Here is a 20,297-nt window from a genome sequence, read left to right as displayed (position 1 = left end):
GAACCACGGACGAGTTAGTGAGTGCACCTGTGTTATGTTGTCATTCTAGCTTGTGTAGCGTGTATACAAGATCATCCTGTTGACTCCCATTCATCGGCTCTACAACACTGTCGATTGTTCTTTTTTAACATTCAAACATAAAAAATAACAATCGACATTAATCTGAATGAGGGAGGGGATTTATTATCATTACAACGTAATTTCCCGATCATTTGAATATGAATATGGTGAAATACATTCTTAGAATAAGCGAGAAATTGATGTAACTCCTGTTTGACAATAACTGTAAATTTATTTCCTTTTATATAAAATTAGAAATCAAATTTGATCATACACCAATAGGGCGGGACATACTCAGGTGCTATATGAATCTGAAGTTCGTGGCGGGCCATTTGAATCACGATTTGAATCAATCAATCAATGTTTATTTATATAGCCCAATATCACAAATGTTACATTTGTCTCAGTGGTCTTCACAGTGTGTACAGAATATCAGTATGACAATACGACACCCTCTGTCCTTAGACCCTCACATCGTACAAGGAAAAACTTCCGGAGAAAACCCACAGTTTAAAGGGAACATGGGAGAAACCTCAGGGAGAGCAACAGAGGAGGGATCCCTCTCCCAGGACGGACAGACGTGCAATAGATGCCGTGTGTACATTGAAAAGATAATACATTTGCAACATAGGTAGTCCAAATGTTTGGAAATGCATGTGTGTATAATAGGAAGATGAATCCACGAGGATATCCATCCAGGGCTCGCGATCCAGGACACAGGACCGCAGGATCATCCATGACTCCGGATCCCGGCGTATATAGACACCAAAAAGAAAGACATTTGGGGAAGCTGGGTTAATCGGAACATGAGACTACACAGGTATAGACAGAGAGAAGGAAGAAGTAAGGTGTCCCCCGACAAACTAAGCCTATATCAGCAAAACTAGGGGCTGAATCTAATCAGCCCTAACTATAAGCTTTATCAAAAAGGAAGGTCTTAAGCGCACTCTTAAAAACGGATAGGGTGTCTGCCGCCCGAACAAAAACTGGAAGCTGATTCCACAAATGTGGAGCTTGATAAGAAAAGGCTCTGGCTCCCATTGTACTTTCAGAGACTCTAGGAACAACCAACAACCCTGCATTCTTGGAGCGCAATGCCCTAGTAGGACAGTAGGGTATAATGAGTTATTTAAGGTAAGATGGCGCCTGCCCATTAAGGGCTTTGTAGGCGAGAAGAAGAATTTTACATTCTATCCTTCTATCTCAATCAGATCCGACCAGATTTTGAAATCCAAGTTTTTGTGATCCAGGATCAGACAACTCGGACAGATTTTGTCCCAGTATTTCAAAGCAATTCAGGATAGGATCACCCTGATCCAGATTCAAACTTTTCAAGATTACTAGATCATGAATATCAGTGCTTTAATACCGATCTCCATCTAGTGGATATGAAAAATAATACAAGGAAGACAAGAGACCACGTTGCAGAGACATCTATAGAGTCTAATTATATTTTTAAATACAAAAAGGACATAAAATCATAATGGAATTGTAATTAAAAAAAATGGCTTGGGTTCAAACATCCTCAATGGGTAACCGATGTGATCCAGGAATACTTCGTCCAGCACTTCGTCCAGCACCGAAGTCCATAGGGACATGGCTTGGGAAACGGAAGGTCACCGGTACGAGTCCCCGAAAGACCAAGTGCAACCGATGTGTCTCTGAGCAAGACACCTTTGATGACACTGATACCCGGGCAGTACATATGGCAGCCCACTGCTCCCAACACTAGGATAGGTGAAATGCAGAATGTACATTTCCCCTCTGTGGGACGATTCATGGTATCTTCTTCTACATGTACACACTTCAATTGCTGTATTATTTACTCGAGGAACTTATACTATACCTAATTGTTTATTATTTAATTGTTTTCTGCTACTTAACACCTCAACATTATATCTCAGAGGAAAATATGGAACTTTTTATGGCACAATTTTATTTTACAGCTTATTTTACAGATTCAGATTTTTATACAAAATAAAATCAACTCGTGAATTATTTCGTATTTCAACAACAAATAAACTACCAAGCATCACATGTGGGGTGTACGCAGGTGTAGTTAGTAGTTGCGTTGAGTTGAGCGGTTGTGTTTTAGTGAGCTGGTATTTTTCGGTAGTTTTACATTGTATTTCACCATTTGTAATCATGGTGCAGTATTGTGTTTGTGCAGGTTGCACAAATACCAGCCTGTCAGGACATCGAGTCCACAGTTTCCCTAACAGGAAAAGAAAGCTAGCTAACTTTCAGTCCTGGGTTCGTTTTTTGTGCAGACAAAGAGACTGAACTTCAATGCTGCGTCTGTGACGAAAAACGCGGTCTTTTGTGGCGCTCATTTTCGACCGGAAGATTATGAGTCAAGTGATGTGAGGGAGTGCAGTATGGGATGAAGCCAGGGCCGTGTGAGGCTGATATCTAGTGCGGTTCCGTCAATACACACAGCTCCGGCAGCAGCAGCAGCAGCCGCCGGTAGTGTATCAACAGTACATCATCAGTATCAACAGTTCTGCCAGTAACGTTACTATATTATCAATGCTACTTTAGTTATAGCCTGATATATGATAGCTAACTTTACAATGTTGTGATGTGACGTTAACTAACATTCTGTAGCTAACGCCGGACACTCACCAAGATAGCTGCCCCTTCCCTGCTCTCTCTCCCCCCCCCGGTACAGCTCCGAAGGTAGTGTGGAGTTGCATTAGGTAACGCGAGATACGGCTGATACTTGAGCATTAGTTTCTGTTATGGATCAGTATCAACAGTCCTGCCAGTAACGTTACTATAGTATCAATGCTACTTTAGTTATAGCCTGGTATATGATAGCTAACTTCACAATGTTGTGATGTGACGTTAGCTAACATTCTGTAGCTAACGCCGGTCACTCACCAAGATAGCTGGCCAGTTCTCCACTGGTTCTCCTCACACCACAGCTCAATTTCTCTCCGATGGCCGTTATTTCTTCTAATCCTTGGATGCTCCTGGTCTCTTGGACGTCTAGCAGGCTCATAATTATAAGGTTGTGGTCCGTCATATGCATTCGAATATTCTTGTTCAACTTCTTCTGTGTCGAAACTAGCATTGGGATCCATGTTTATTAATACCTTACACCGGCCGCTCTCCCCCTTGTTTACCCTGTGTTACGTCACACGCGGGAGGTCACGTGCCTAGGATTTTTTATGCGGAAGTGAACATTTCTTACAAAAACGACGCCAGATGTCACTGTAGTGTATATTTCTGTATATTTTTTTGAAAATCTAGTGTTTTCATCATTTTCCTACACATTTATTCACAGGTGTCTTTAACCTGGAAGTTGCTCTTTAAAGAATGTAAAGACAGACAGGTTAGCGAATGTGATAGATAACATAATTACGTCATGCTCAAGCCCATGCCCTCAAATCTAAGTCAAACCAGTGTAATTTATTTTGTGACAAACGAGGCAATTAATGGCAATGATAACTGTCTACTATGGCTATCTTTTTAGCTAACTTACCAATGTGGCTAACATCTGCAATGTACATTTGGTCAATCATTATGTATATTACTGTACTATTACATGTTAATAAAATATAAAATTAACTATCAAAGAAATCACATAAACTCAAGTATAAAGAAGAGACCATGTTGTAAGAAAACACTTAACAGATCAAATACAATTTTATTGATCATGAAAATAATAAAAGAAAATATCGAAAAATAATCGGAATCGCAAATTCTTCACTTAGTATTGGTATCGAAAACAAAATGTTGGTATCGTGACAACACAAATCCAGTCAGACAGATTTATCTCACGTGTGAACTGTCATAAGACTTATTCATTGTCCTCTCCATCAGCTTCATCACACTTGTCCCTTTGGAAATGACCACGCCATTTAAATCTTTAGTCACAAACATTGCAGCTGTATATTTCCTCTCCTGTGTGGACTCTCATGTGTGTCTTTAAACTTACACTCAGTGAAAAAGCTTTCTTACAGACTGAGCAGCTGTGTGGTTTCTCTCCTGTGTGGACTCTCATGTGTTTCTTTAAATTTCCACTCAGTGAAAAAGCTTTCTTACAGACTGAGCAGCTGTGTGCTTTCTCTCCTGTGTGGACTTTCATGTGTGTCTTTAAATGTCCACTCCGTATAAATGCTTTCTTACAGACTGAGCATTTGAATGGTTTCTCTCCTGTGTGGATTCTCATGTGTATCTTTAAATATCCTCTGTGTGAAAAAACTTTCTTACAGACTGAGCAGCTGTGTGGTTTCTCTCCTGTGTGGACTGTCATGTGTTCCTTTAAACTTCCACTGTGTGAAAAAGCTTTCTTGCAAACTGAGCAGATGTGTGGTTTCTCTCCTGTGTGGACTGTCATGTGTTCCTTTAAACTTCCACGGAGTGAAAAAGCCTTCTTACAGACTGAGCATTTGAATGCTTTCTGTCCTGTGTGGACTGTCATGTGTCGATTTCGATCTCTTCCATCTGTAAAAGCTTTCTTACAGACTGAGCAGCTGAATGGTTTCTCTCCTGTGTGGACTGTCATGTGTTTCTCTAAATGTCCACTCCGTGAAAAAGCATTCTCACAAACTGAGCATTTGAATGGTTTCTCTGCTGTGTGGAATATCATGTGTGTCTTTAAATGTCCACTCTGTGAAAAAGCTTTCTCACAAACTGAGCATTTGAATGGTTTCTCTCCTGTGTGGATTCTCATGTGTCGATTTATATCTCTTCCATGTCTAAAAGCTTTCTCACAGACTGAGCAGCTGAATGGTTTCTTTTCAGCACTACATCGTGGATCACTGACAGATTCTTGTCTATTTTTCAGTGAGTTTGAGCCTGAGGCAGGTTCTCTGGTCTCCTTCCAATCAGCACTGTCTTCAGTGTCAGGTTCAGAAGAGTCATCAGTGTCTTCAGAAGAGTCTACAGTGTGGTCCTCAGTCTTTGATTGTAAACTGCTCTCTGGATCTGAGTTCCTGGCTGGTTCTGGTCCCCGACATTCATCTCCATCAGCTTCTGTTTCCATGTGTTCAGTTTGTCTTTGATGAGGCTGTGAGGACTGAGGTTTCTCTTTATCATCTTCACTCTTCACAGGGTGAGGAGTGAAAGTGGACTTGGTGATATCAGCCTCCTCCAGCTCCTGAAGCTGCTCTCCCTCCTGGCTAATCCCGAGTTCCTCCTGTTCCTGCTTAATGTGTGGGGGGGGCTCTGTGTCCTCCTGGTCCAGACTGGTGCTCCACTCCAGCTGGTCAGGGAGAGGCTCTTCTTTAACCACCACCAGCTGCTGGACATCTGCAGGAAATAGGAAACGCACTGTTATATCAGTCTTGGACCTAGTCTATATAATTAGGTATGTTATTGAATTACAGTTTCCAAAGAAGAGAGGCCCATCGTCTCTTCCGCAATTATTAGGGGTGAGCGGAAGTGCAAAGAGGCCCTCCTCAGGAGAATAAAATTAAGTCTTAATAGTTAGGTGGTTCATATCCTGACAGGGTATGAATTAATTTACACCTAAAGAGGTCACGAGTAGGGGTGCAACAACTAATCGACTTAATCGATTAAAATCGATGACCTAATTAGTTGCCAACTAATTCAGTCGTCAATTCGTTGGTGACGTCATCATGTGTGTTTTACGCACCGTTAAACTCCAACATTATCTGTCTTTTTATCGGTACTGGAGACATTTAAAAAATATATGACATGTATTATTGCTACATAAACATTATATCACAGTCTTAGTGTCACCAACTCGTTAAAAATGCGTCTATGGTGTATTTTCGATCTTTCCAATCGAGACAAGATCTCTCTCTCCCCCGTCTGTGTGCGAGGGGGCGGGGCAGTTTACACACAAGCGTCTGCTACATGCAGCAACCATAGGCAGCAACACACGGCGGGGATGGCGGAGAGAAGCGCTCCAAGGTGTGGTTAATTGTTACCCGTCTCGATGTGGACAATGCTCTTTGCCACAAAAAAAAAAGTGCAATAAGAGTTTAGCATGTAAGGGCGGTAACACGAGCAATTTGTCTAAACATTTTGCAAAAGTGCACCACATCCAGACGGAGAAATGCACCGGGTTCGACTGTCTTTCTTGTAGCCCCCCATCCACGAATAACTTTTCCACATCAGCAACACACGGAGTTAACAACATTATTACAAACATGGGATAATGATTAGAGGTAACTGAGTTATTTATTTTGTTAAAGTTTCAGCTATTCTGTTTACAGTTAGTTTAATATGATTTGTCAAAACATTGTTGTTTCTTTTGATGTGAAATATTATTTATTTAATTTAAATAAAAAGCAATGTTAATTTTGTTCACAATTTGTTAAGTTCATTTAATATTGTATGTATTTTTGAATCAAGTATTCATCTTTATTGTCTTCATTGTTAGTTTCCACATGCCTAAAACAACCTCAAGCTAAATCTAAAAGTTGATGGCTAAATAAGAGCGTTTGAGAAATTGTGCAAGGCATACAGTAATAGTCCGAATAGTCGATTAATCGTTTCATTAATCGATAGATTCATTGATTATCAAATGAGTCGTTTGTTGCAGCCCTATTGTAGTTATCCCATGTATAAATAAAACGTGTTCTTCAGCAACCCTTGCAATTTGGGATTTTATTGTTGGTTGGTAGACCTCGTGAGTTGGTCATTTCAAAAGTAGCTCACCAGCCAAAAAAGTGTGGGAACCCCTGGTCTAAAGGGTTATTGTTGAGCATATTTGTATAATAACAAAGTCATGTTTCAGTTCATGTGTATGACATCATCAGAATGTGCCTGAAACGTGGTGATGCTAATGAGCATGTGCAGATACAATAAACCGTCCGTACTCCAGGCCAAACTCTGAGCGATGTGGTCGTGTGTTTCTTCGGTCCGTTAGCATACTTACAAGCTACTTTGGTTGACTGCAAACGTGGAGACTTCTGCTGAATATAATGTCTCACGCAACAGGTTATGGGCCCAGTCAAGGAGGCCAACGGTGGTTTAAGTTGTTATTCGACGGTGACGAGAAAAACTTTGAGTTATGGGAGACGAGATTGTTGGCGCACATGGAACTGCGCAGCCTCATTGAAGTTATCCTGGAAGAGCCAGCGATAGACTACAACGACTAACAAGCACTTGAAGAAGACGCAACAAAGAATGCAGAAGCATATGCTGAATTAGTGCAGTGTCTAGATAATAAGAGTTTATCACTCATAATGAGAGACGCGAAACGAGATGGAAGAAAAGCGTTGGCAATACTCCGAGAGGACTACGCAGGAAAGGACCAACCACGAGTCGTGAGCATGTACTGTGAACTCTCTTCTCTCCACAAAGCAAGCAACGAGACTGCTACTGATTATATTATTCAAGCGGAGACTATATTCACATCTTTGAGAAGGGCCGAAGAAAATATCAGTGACGGGTTGCAGATTGTCATGGTAGTGAAGGGGTTACTGGACTCATTTAACCCGTTTGTCACTCAAACCAACGACCGTCTAACATTCGGTGAGTTCAAAGCTAAACTGCAGAGCTATGAGAGCACTGACAAATATAGGACGAGTGACATGAATGCGGACGAGGACGGCGTTATGAGGACTAGCGGGGCGAGGACACGAGGACGAGGAAGAGGGAAGAAGATGGACTTAGCCGACACTGAATGCTACACATGCGGAAAGATGGGGCATATGGCTAGGGCATGCCCTAACGAGATCCAAGCGAGGCGAGAGGAGCGACGGTGGGACACACCACACCAAGGAAGGGGGCGAGGCCGAGGCAGAGGGCTGGGCCGTGATCAGGTGAAGGCAGACAGAGACACAGAGGATGATACCGGTGCATAGGGCTGCACGGTATTGAAAAAAACTGACATCGCGATTTCCCCCCCCCCCCCCCCCCCCTGTGGTATATATTGCGTTTTTTTTAACCTGTTAAACCCCAAAGTCCCGGCGGGTACTTTACTTTTTTTTTACGACACCGTCTCAGGGGATCGTAATATTTAAGAACCTATTCATGTGTTATACCAGATTAACGGAAATAATCTCAGCTAACTGACGATACAAACCATTTTTACCAAAACAAAACACAAGTTTCATAAGAAGCATCTAAATGACCCCTGAGCGAAAAATGCTAACGCACTTTGGCACAGAACTCAAGATAAAAGCACCTTTATTACTTATCGTAGCTGCACATAGAAGATATCCGATTAAAGCTAAGGTTCCACAGATTATTTAGGTATATAGTATCATCACTGAGTGATCTGAACTCAGACAGGGGAAGCAAACACAGACATCACAACACGTACCTTTACGTAGCTTCTAGGGGAGATGTCTCACCGTAGCTGTCCATCTGATCAAAAGACGTGTTCAATGGCATTAAAACGAGAAAAAACGCGGCTGAATCGGTTAATCCATAGGTTTTTAACGTCTCTGTATAAAAAAAGGATTTAATTTATAATCCATAATTCCATTTTTATGTAAAAATCGCAGAGCAAAAGTTAGCTGCTAATGGTAGCCACCAGAGTGGCTGCTGCTTCCGGTCTTGGCTATGCGGCAGTCTAACACACACACACATTACCAAATAAGGAGTGAGAGTGACGCATAGCCAAAACCGGAAGCTGCATACACTCTGGTGACTACCATTAGCAGCTAACTGTTGTGCTCCGATTTTTACATAAAAATGGATTATGGATTATAAACAATTGCTTCAAAGCCACAGATACATTATCAACCTATGGATCAACCGATTCAGCCGCGTTTCTCGTTTTAATGCCATTGAACACTTATTTTTATCAGATTGACAGCTACAGTGAGACGATCTCCCATAAAAGCTCCGTAAAAGGTACGTGTTGTGATGTCTGTGTTTGCTTCCCCTGTTGCGAGATCGGATCGCTTAGTGATGATACTATACTTAAATAATCTGTGGAGTCTCAGCTTTAATCGGATATATTGTATGTGCAGTTTCGATAAGTAATAAGGGTATCTTTATTTTGAATTCTGTGCTAAAGTGCGTGAGCATTTTTTTTTACATGAATAAAACCGCACGTCCCTGCGGTGTGAATACCGCGCATGCCGCGGTTATCGCCATGACACGGTATATCGTTCAGCCCTACCGGGGCATCATTCTTTTTCAAAATAAGTGACTGTCAAAATCAAGTAGGAAATAAGAGAGGTCTTATGGTCGACTGTGGTGCCACGACACACATGATTAATGACCCGGCAAAGTTTAAGACAATCGATAAGAGCTTTAGACCCGAGGACCATGTGATAGAGCTGAAAGATGGAACGAAAACGACCGGGATGGCGAAGATGAGAGGAGAAGCCGAAGTTGTTCTGCTCGACAGCGAGAGACGGCAAGTGAAAACGAGGCTCAAACGAGCGCTTTACATCCCATCTTTTCCACGGAACATTTTCTCCGTGAAAGCAGCGACAGCCAGCGGAGCTGAGGTCCGTTTCAAGGACGGTGATGAATGGCTGATTCATCAAAATGGTACCAAGTTTAAAATGGATGTGTATGGTAGGCTATATTACCTTAGCACAGTAGAGGATGAAAATACTGATGTTTGTAATGGTTGTCATGACATCCCGACATGGCATAGAATACTTGGTCATTGTAATTTTGAGGATGTGTCTTCACTAGCAAATCTTTTATCACAACTAGACTACTAGGAAATAGTGCTACTTGGAGATTTCAACTGGGACTGGTTAACTGCAGTGTCAGAGGATTTTAAAAACCTTCTCTTTAAATGTTACTCAGATTGTTGACAGTCCTACTCGCCCTAACATTAAGTCCCCTAATAAATCCTCCCTAATTGATCTCATTCTAACTAATGTTCCCCATAAATACTTATCTGTGGGAGTATTTGCAAATGATGTTAGTGATCACTGTGTTGTAGCCACAATTAGGGACACTAAGGTTCAAAAGGTTAAACCTCGTATTATTATTAAGAGAGACATAAAACATTTTGTGGAGCAGGGTTTTGTGCATGATCTGTTTGATTTTGATTGGGGGAAAATCGATCTGTGTGCTGATGTGGAAACCGCATGGTCTTATTTTTATCTTGGTTTTATGGAGATCATTGATAGACATGCACCCCTGCGTACATTTAGAGTGAAGGGACGAGACAATCCTTGGTTTTCTGCCGAACCGTCCAGTCTCCTTCATGAGAGAAACAAGGCCTGGGCAAAGGCTAGGAAATCAGGCTCAGAGGTAGAATGGCTGCGTTTTAGGCAGCTAAGGAACAGCTTCACTTCACATGTCAAAAGTGCTACATCTAAGTATTATCTGTCAGTAACCACAAAGAATCTGAATAATCCTGGAACATTTTGGAAAGCCATTAAATCGTTATCCACCGGCGATATCCGTAATGAGCTACCTCCGTGCCTTACCACAGCATCTGGCTCTACATCGGACAGGGCCACTATGCTCAATTGCTTTAATGAGCATTTTGTGTCCTGTGGCTCTCTGTTTGATTCTGTCACTAACTCTGCTTCTGTGAACACCACAGTCTGTGATTCTGAAAAACGTGTTTTGGAAAACCCTTTTAGTTTTACTCCTTTTACTGTTGATGTGGTTCGTGAAGCTCTAACCAAGTTAGATCCTAAGAAACCGGCCGGCCCGGCCAACGTAGAACCTTTCTTTTTAAAGATAGCTGCAGATTTTATTGCTCCACCTCTCACTACTCTTTTTAACCTCTCTCTCAGCACAAATGCAATTCCAAAAGTATGGAAGTCAGCGTTTCTCCTGCCTTTGCTAAAAGGAGGGGAGGCCATCGTATTAAATAATTATAGGCCAATCTCTAAGTTGTCAGTTCTGGCTAAGCTTCTTGAACGCCTAGTGAGTGAACAGGTAAAGGAGTTTTTATGTACAATGACATCCTGTCTAAACATCAGTCAGGCTTCAGAAAGAAACACAGCACCATCACTGCCACAATGAAAGTGGTGAATGATGTGGCGAGTATTTTAGATAATAAGCAGAGTTGTGCAGCTCTATTTATTGACCTGTCCAAAGCGTTTGATACCGTCGATCATCGCATCTTAAAGCAGAGGCTACTCAGTATTGGCATATCCAGCCATGCAGTGGGTGGTTTGTGAACTACCTCTCTGAAAGGTCCCAATGTGTTCATTTTGATGGGCTGTCTTCTGAGTGGTTGAACATTACTAATGATGTTCCTCAAGGTTCTGTTTTAGGTCCACTTTTATTCTCCATCTACATCAACAGTTTAGGTGAAAATGTGGATGAAGCTACTTTACATTTCGATGCGGATGATACCGTGATGTACTGTGCAGGTCCCTCCATTAAGGAGGCTGTTGTTGAATTACCGGCTGTTTTTAACATTATTCAGACTCAGCTCTCTGAACTAAAGCTTTAGATATTGTAACTACGCAAGGAATAAAACTTGAAGTGGTTACCTGTTACAAATACCTTGGTATCTGGCTTAATGATTGTCTCACTTTTCAACGTCATGTCAATAATATATATGCTAGTGGATCGCCGGAGCTGTATTAGCTTAACATGCTTATTGTAGTTGTAAGTGCACTGTCTTGATGGAGGGCTGGACCTGTGTTATACAGGAAAGGAGTGAGCAGGGGGGAGTTGTCGATTCTTGTTCAGTTTTCTGTGACTTATCTTCCTCACCCTCTCAGACTTTCAGTTGCGCACGCTACTAAAGAGACGCGCTACCATGGAAACCAAACAATGGTGTAGCTGTATTAAAGTCTGAGTGCAAACAGTCGTGAGTAAATCCAATTTTGTCAGAAATTGGGAGAAATGCGGGAGAAATGTGACCCTGGGAGGAAACCGGGAGAGGGCAATGAAATCGGGAGTCTCCCGTGAAAATCGGGAGGCAAGTATCTGCTCCCTGGTCTCACGGAGAATTGTAAGTGGCTACTGCCTGAGATCGAATGCTGTGGTTTTATTAAATGTGCCAACTGCTCGTCTGTCTTGGAATAGTCTGCAAATTAAAAGGAAACTGAACAATCTGGTGCCACAAAATGTTTTTAAAGCTCGGTTGGATGCTAGTCAATCGGAAGCTGTTGGTACCTGCTCATGTGGATAATTATGTAAATGGTGCTGTGTGATGTCCTTTTGTTGTTCTATTTATGTTTTATGTGGAACTACTTGAGCAGGTCTCCCTTGAAAAAGAGATCAATGATCTCAAAGGGATTTATCTGTATAAATAAAGGTTTGAAATGAAAGGAAATACATAATTATAACATGATTTATTAATAAATGACTACTTTTAAATTTGGTATTTAGATGTTAACACTGCAAAAAGTATAATAATTTATATTCTTTCTATATCCCTGATAATCTTCAAAACCCTTTCTGGTTCTTTGAAGGCTCTATCCAGACTATCTTCTGGTTATTTTCTGCATCAATCCCTATTATCTCTTACAACAACAAAAAACAACATCTTAGACATAACCGCAAGACTGTAACCTCTTCATATTCTGTTGAAATTGTGAGTCAATTACCAGCCATATCTCACACATTGCTGTTTTGAATCATTAATATGTGGATGATGTAACATTTATGCCATCTGCTGGAAAGAAGACTTATCGCTCTGTTGGCATCGTTTGGACAACAAAAACAGAGTGAAGCTCTCATACCATAAACAATGTTTGAGTCCAGACACCGTCCTGCAGAGAGCACACAGCCCAACAGCACGTTTTTGGTGTAGCGTCATTTTACAAAACGTTTGCATTAAGACACTAAGACTAGCTGGTCCATTGTAAAAGTCAGTCCACCTTAAATGAGCAGTGGGTGATCAGCAGGTGAAAGGCAGGACACGGGAACTTGGTCCTGAGGAGGTAACGATTATTAAACAATAAATAGTCGAGTCAAGGGGTCAAAGAAATGAACATTTGTGATTATTAGCGAATCGGTTGCAGATGGGTGAAAACAGGCTTAGGGAGTAACCTATTACATGTAACGGCATTAGGTCATCAGGATACAAAATAGGAAACTGTATTCCCTTACAGTTACAGAAGCAAAAACATTCCGATAACAGGAACATTTATGCAAAACAGGGCTCATTAACAGGATAGCAATGATACAAAACATTTAGAAATAAAGAACAATACATCAAATCATCCTATATGGAAACTTGGAGCCCTGAATCCAAATAAAATGGTTCATCAACAGTCAGTGGCTAACGTATAAATCAGAATGACAAAAACATTAAACATATTGTCCACTTATGTTGATAAAGATGGAGTTCATTTAAGTCTTATATGGATGATGTACAACAATGTTAATCCAGTCAGACAGATTTCTCTCACGTGTGAACTGTCATAAGACTTATTCATTGTCCTCTCCATCAGCTTCTGTTTCCATGTGTTCAGCTGAGCTGCTGATTGGAGGCTCTGCCTCTCCGTTATCCTCAGTTTGAATTTCATTAAGCTGGGAGGACTGACGACCAACACACTTGTGCCTTTTGAAATGATTAGGCCATTTAGATCTTTTGTCACAAACATTGCAGCTGTATATTTCCTCTCCTGTGTGGACTCTCATGTGTGCCTTTAAACTTCCACTCTGTGCAAAAGCTTTCTTACAGACTGAGCAGATGTGTGGTTTCTCTCCTGTGTGGACTGTCATGTGTGTCTTTAAATTGATATTCATGGCAAAAGCTTTCTTACAGACTGAGCATTTGAATGGTTTCTCTCCTGTGTGGACTCTCATGTGTTCCTTTAAACTTCCACTGTGTGAAAAAGCTTTCTTACAGACTGAGCAGATGTGTGTTTTCTCTCCTGTGTGGACTCTCATGTGTGTCTTTAAACTTCCACGGTGTGAAAAAGTTTTCTCACAGACTGAGCATTTGAATGGTTTCTCTCCTGTGTGGATTCTCATGTGTTGATTTAGATCTCTTCTATGTCTAAAAGCTTTCTTACAGACTGAGCAGCTGAATGGTTTCTTTTCAGCACTATGTCGGGGATCACTGAAAGATTCTTGTCTATTTTTCAGTGAGTTTGTGCCTGAGGCAGGTTCTCTGGTCTCCTTCCAATCAGCACTGTGTTCAGCGTCAGGTTCAGAAGAGTCATCAGTGTCTTTAGAAGAGTCTCCAGTGTCGTCCTCAGTCTTTGGTTGTAAACTGCTCTCTGGATCTGAGTCCCTGGCTGGTTCTGGTCCTCGACAGTCATCTCCATCAGCTTCTGTTTCCATGTGATCAGTTTGTCTTTGATGAGGCTGTGAGGACTGAGATTTGTCTTTATCATCTTCACTCTTCACAGGGTCAGGAGTGAAAGAGGACTTGGTGATATCAGCCTCCTCCAGCTCCTGAAGCGGCTCTCCCTTCTGAGTGATCCTGAGTTCCTCCTGTTCCTGCTTGATGTGTGGGGGGGGCTCTGGGTTCTCCTGGTCCAGACTGGAGCTCCATTCCTGCTGGTCAGGGAGAGGCTCTTCTTTAACCACCACCAGCTGCTGGACATCTGCAGGAAACACACTGTTATATCAGTCTTGTACCTAGTCAATATAATTAGGTATGTTATTGAATTACAGTTTCCAGAGAAGAGAGGCCCATAGTCTCTTCCGCAATTATTAGGGGTGAGCGGAAGTGCAAAGAGGCCCTCCTCAGGATAATACAGTTAAGTCCTGTTCGTTAGGTGGTTCATATCCTGACAGGGTATGAACTACACTTAAAGAGGTCACGAGATAATGACCGACATCTGGAACATATGTGGGTGTGTTGGCTAATGTAAGGGAAATTGTGTGTGCATTTATTACAGCTGCTATATATGATGTGAAAGACTTGTACTCATTGGAACATTACCACTGCTTGTGTGCTTGTGTGCAAGGTTATGTTTCTTCATTATTATTGATTGTTGTACAATGAAATAATAATTAATCAACTATATCTGTGTTTTATTGATTCCTCTCTGTTTTTATTCTTTCCTTCTTTGAGTGCTGAATTGCCACAACAACACAGTCGGAAAATAGTCTAATTATGTTGGCTCAATTCACCTCAAGTAGCCCAGCCCCTTTCCACTTACAGTTAAAAATGAAAAAGGGTGTTTTCTTCGGGTTTAGCACTAGCCGCAATGTAAACAATGAATTGTATTTGGGATTGTTCACAGATACACTACGCCAGGGCTATTCAATTAGTTTGGAATGGGGGCCGGTTGATGAAAATAATCCAAAGCAAGGGGCCGGGAAAAAGATGGCTTGAAATATGAGCAATCATATTAAGAGCTTCAGATACAGTACAACAGCATAGTGGAGTGCATATATTGTGTTTAATTCAATCAAACAACATAGCCCCAAGGCCTTTATAGATCTAAATGCTAAGTTCAGAACTCAGTAGACCTAATGTGTGAACTCAGTAGACCTAATGTGTGAAGCTAATTTAACAATCAACATCATTTAATTTAATTTAGATGACATGATCTAATCTTTCACGCAGATAGAATAAATGACAGGAGTTGTCACTACAGTAGCCATTAGGTGAGTTTGAAACCCGAGCCCGCCCAAGTTTTAAGGCAATGTCTTCCTCTCTATATCTCAAGGTAACACCCTCTCTGGAATAAAGGCACTCTTACTCTCTTATTTTTTTTAAAACTTGGATGAAGCTACTTTACATTTCGATGCGGATGATACCGTGATGTACTGTGCAGGTCCCTCCATTAAGGAGGCTGTTGTTGAATTACCGGCTGTTTTTAACATTATTCAGACTCAGCTCTCTGAACTAAAGCTTTAGATATTGTAACTACGCAAGGAATAAAACTTGAAGTGGTTACCTGTTACAAATACCTTGGTATCTGGCTTAATGATTGTCTCACTTTTCAACGTCATGTCAATAATATATATGCTAGTGGATCGCCGGAGCTGTATTAGCTTAACATGCTTATTGTAGTTGTAAGTGCACTGTCTTGATGGAGGGCTGGACCTGTGTTATACAGGAAAGGAGTGAGCAGGGGGGAGTTGTCGATTCTTGTTCAGTTTTCTGTGACTTATCTTCCTCACCCTCTCAGACTTTCAGTTGCGCACGCTACTAAAGAGACGCGCTACCATGGAAACCAAACAATGGTGTAGCTGTATTAAAGTCTGAGTGCAAACAGTCGTGAGTAAATCCAATTTTGTCAGAAATTGGGAGAAATGCGGGAGAAATGTGACCCTGGGAGGAAACCGGGAGAGGGCAATGAAATCGGGAGTCTCCCGCGAAAATCGGGAGGCAAGTATCTGCTCCCTGGTCTCACGGAGAATTGTAAGTGGCTACTGCCTGAGATCGAATGCTGTGGTTTTATTAAATGTGCCAACTGCTCGTCTGTCTTGGAATAGTCTGCAAATTAAAAGGAAACTGAACAATCTGGTGCCACAAAATGTTTTTAAAGCTCGGTTGGATGCTAGTCAATCGGAAGCTGTTGGTACCTGCTCATGTGGATAATTATGTAAATGGTGCTGTGTGATGTCCTTTTGTTGTTCTATTTATGTTTTATGTGGAACTACTTGAGCAGGTCTCCCTTGAAAAAGAGATCAATGATCTCAAAGGGATTTATCGGTATAAATAAAGGTTTGAAATGAAAGGAAATACATAATTATAACATGATTTATTAATAAATGACTACTTTTAAATTTGGTATTTAGATGTTAACACTGCAAAAAGTATAATAATTTGTATTCTTTCTATATCCCTGATAATCTTCAAAACCCTTTCTGGTTCTTTGAAGGCTCTATCCAAACTATCTTCTGGTTATTTTCTGCATCAATCCCTATTATCTCTTACAACAACAAAAAACAACATCTTAGACATAACCGCAAGACTGTAACCTCTTCATATTCTGTTGAAATTGTGAGTCAATTACCAGCCATATCTCACACATTGCTGTTTTGAATCATTAATATGTGGATGATGTAACATTTATGCCATCTGCTGGAAAGAAGACTTATCGCTCTGTTGGCATCGTTTGGACAACAAAAACAGAGTGAAGCTCTCATACCATAAACAATGTTTGAGTCCAGACACCGTCCTGCAGAGAGCACACAGCCCAACAGCACGTTTTTGGTGTAGCGTCATTTTACAAAACGTTTGCATTAAGACACTAAGACTAGCTGGTCCATTGTAAAAGTCAGTCCACCTTAAATGAGCAGTGGGTGATCAGCAGGTGAAAGGCAGGACACGGGAACTTGGTCCTGAGGAGGTAACGATTATTAAACAATAAATAGTCGAGTCAAGGGGTCAAAGAAATGAACATTTGTGATTATTAGCGAATCGGTTGCAGATGGGTGAAAACAGGCTTAGGGAGTAACCTATTACATGTAACGGCATTAGGTCATCAGGATACAAAATAGGAAACTGTATTCCCTTACAGTTACAGAAGCAAAAACATTCCGATAACAGGAACATTTATGCAAAACAGGGCTCATTAACAGGATAGCAATGATACAAAACATTTAGAAATAAAGAACAATACATCAAATCATCCTATATGGAAACTTGGAGCCCTGAATCCAAATAAAATGGTTCATCAACAGTCAGTGGCTAACGTATAAATCAGAATGACAAAAACATTAAACATATTGTCCACTTATGTTGATAAAGATGGAGTTCATTTAAGTCTTATATGGATGATGTACAACAATGTTAATCCAGTCAGACAGATTTCTCTCACGTGTGAACTGTCATAAGACTTATTCATTGTCCTCTCCATCAGCTTCTGTTTCCATGTGTTCAGCTGAGCTGCTGATTGGAGGCTCTGCCTCTCCGTTATCCTCAGTTTGAATTTCATTAAGCTGGGAGGACTGACGACCAACACACTTGTGCCTTTTGAAATGATTAGGCCATTTAGATCTTTTGTCACAAACATTGCAGCTGTATATTTCCTCTCCTGTGTGGACTCTCATGTGTGCCTTTAAACTTCCACTCTGTGCAAAAGCTTTCTTACAGACTGAGCAGATGTGTGGTTTCTCTCCTGTGTGGACTGTCATGTGTGTCTTTAAATTGATATTCATGGCAAAAGCTTTCTTACAGACTGAGCATTTGAATGGTTTCTCTCCTGTGTGGACTCTCATGTGTTCCTTTAAACTTCCACTGTGTGAAAAAGCTTTCTTACAGACTGAGCAGATGTGTGTTTTCTCTCCTGTGTGGACTCTCATGTGTGTCTTTAAACTTCCACGGTGTGAAAAAGTTTTCTCACAGACTGAGCATTTGAATGGTTTCTCTCCTGTGTGGATTCTCATGTGTTGATTTAGATCTCTTCTATGTCTAAAAGCTTTCTTACAGACTGAGCAGCTGAATGGTTTCTTTTCAGCACTATGTCGGGGATCACTGAAAGATTCTTGTCTATTTTTCAGTGAGTTTGAGCCTGAGGCAGGTTCTCTGGTCTCCTTCCAATCAGCACTGTGTTCAGCGTCAGGTTCAGAAGAGTCATCAGTGTCTTTAGAAGAGTCTCCAGTGTCGTCCTCAGTCTTTGGTTGTAAACTGCTCTCTGGATCTGAGTCCCTGGCTGGTTCTGGTCCTCGACAGTCATCTCCATCAGCTTCTGTTTCCATGTGATCAGTTTGTCTTTGATGAGGCTGTGAGGACTGAGATTTGTCTTTATCATCTTCACTCTTCACAGGGTCAGGAGTGAAAGAGGACTTGGTGATATCAGCCTCCTCCAGCTCCTGAAGCGGCTCTCCCTCCTGAGTGATCCTGAGTTCCTCCTGTTCCTGCTTGATGTGTGGGGGGGGCTCTGGGTTCTCCTGGTCCAGACTGGAGCTCCATTCCTGCTGGTCAGGGAGAGGCTCTTCTTTAACCACCACCAGCTGCTGGACATCTGCAGGAAACACACTGTTATATCAGTCTTGGACCTAGTCAATATAATTAGGTATGTTATTGAATTACAGTTTCCAGAGAAGAGAGGCCCATAGTCTCTTCCGCAATTATTAGGGGTGAGCGGAAGTGCAAAGAGGCCCTCCTCAGGATAATACAGTTAAGTCCTGTTCGTTAGGTGGTTCATATCCTGACAGGGTATGAACTACACTTAAAGAGGTCACGAGATAATGACCGACATCTGGAACATATGTGGGTGTGTTGGCTAATGTAAGGGAAATTGTGTGTGCATTTATTACAGCTGCTATATATGATGTGAAAGACTTGTACTCATTGGAACATTACCACTGCTTGTGTGCTTGTGTGCAAGGTTATGTTTCTTCATTATTATTGATTGTTGTACAATGAAATAATAATTAATCAACTATATCTGTGTTTTATTGATTCCTCTCTGTTTTTATTCTTTCCTTCTTTGAGTGCTGAATTGCCACAACAACACAGTCGGAAAATAGTCTAATTATGTTGGCTCAATTCACCTCAAGTAGCCCAGCCCCTTTCCACTTACAGTTAAAAATGAAAAAGGGTGTTTTCTTCGGGTTTAGCACTAGCCGCAATGTAAACAATGAATTGTATTTGGGATTGTTCACAGATACACTACGCCAGGGCTATTCAATTAGTTTGGAATGGGGGCCGGTTGATGAAAATAATCCAAAGCAAGGGGCCGGGAAAAAGATGGCTTGAAATATGAGCAATCATATTAAGAGCTTCAGATACAGTACAACAGCATAGTGGAGTGCATATATTGTGTTTAATTCAATCAAACAACATAGCCCCAAGGCCTTTATAGATCTAAATGCTAAGTTCAGAACTCAGTAGACCTAATGTGTGAACTCAGTAGACCTAATGTGTGAAGCTAATTTAACAATCAACATCATTTAATTTAATTTAGATGACATGATCTAATCTTTCACGCAGATAGAATAAATGACAGGAGTTGTCACTACAGTAGCCATTAGGTGAGTTTGAAACCCGAGCCCGCCCAAGTTTTAAGGCAATGTCTTCCTCTCTATATCTCAAGGTAACACCCTCTCTGGAATAAAGGCACTCTTACTCTCTTATTTTTTTTAAAACTTGGATGAAGCTACTTTACATTTCGATGCGGATGATACCGTGATGTACTGTGCAGGTCCCTCCATTAAGGAGGCTGTTGTTGAATTACCGGCTGTTTTTAACATTATTCAGACTCAGCTCTCTGAACTAAAGCTTTAGATATTGTAACTACGCAAGGAATAAAACTTGAAGTGGTTACCTGTTACAAATACCTTGGTATCTGGCTTAATGATTGTCTCACTTTTCAACGTCATGTCAATAATATATATGCTAGTGGATCGCCGGAGCTGTATTAGCTTAACATGCTTATTGTAGTTGTAAGTGCACTGTCTTGATGGAGGGCTGGACCTGTGTTATACAGGAAAGGAGTGAGCAGGGGGGAGTTGTCGATTCTTGTTCAGTTTTCTGTGACTTATCTTCCTCACCCTCTCAGACT

At 41.2% G+C, this 20,297-nt stretch overlaps 1 protein-coding gene across 1 annotated transcript; it reads right to left on the bottom strand.

Annotated features, from left to right (window-relative positions):
• Nucleotides 1-3,924: 3,924 nt before the first annotated feature.
• Nucleotides 3,925-20,115, bottom strand: LOC139434722 (zinc finger protein 83-like). Its single transcript, XM_071204702.1, has 5 exons — nt 20,103-20,115; nt 18,556-18,755; nt 16,447-16,460; nt 13,564-14,446; nt 3,925-4,579 (listed from the first exon to the last, which is right to left on the bottom strand). Exons 1-5 carry the CDS (start codon nt 20,113-20,115, stop codon nt 3,935-3,937), a joined length of 1,755 nt encoding a protein of 584 aa, XP_071060803.1. The 3' UTR covers nt 3,925-3,934.
• Between the last annotated feature and the right edge of the window lie 182 nt (nt 20,116-20,297).

This window comes from Pseudochaenichthys georgianus, chromosome 10 (genome assembly GCF_902827115.2).
Source record: "Pseudochaenichthys georgianus chromosome 10, fPseGeo1.2, whole genome shotgun sequence".
NCBI lineage: Eukaryota > Metazoa > Chordata > Actinopteri > Perciformes > Channichthyidae > Pseudochaenichthys > Pseudochaenichthys georgianus.
This window is presented reverse-complemented; position numbering and strand designations above follow the sequence as displayed.

What these genes read in the sequence shown, in the direction of transcription:
- LOC139434722 (XM_071204702.1), bottom strand. An exon ending in AGAAACCACACATCTGCTCA is followed by an intron (nt 4,580 to 13,563) that starts GTCTGTAAGAAA and finishes GGACATTTAGAG; the next exon opens with AAACACATGACAGTCCACAC.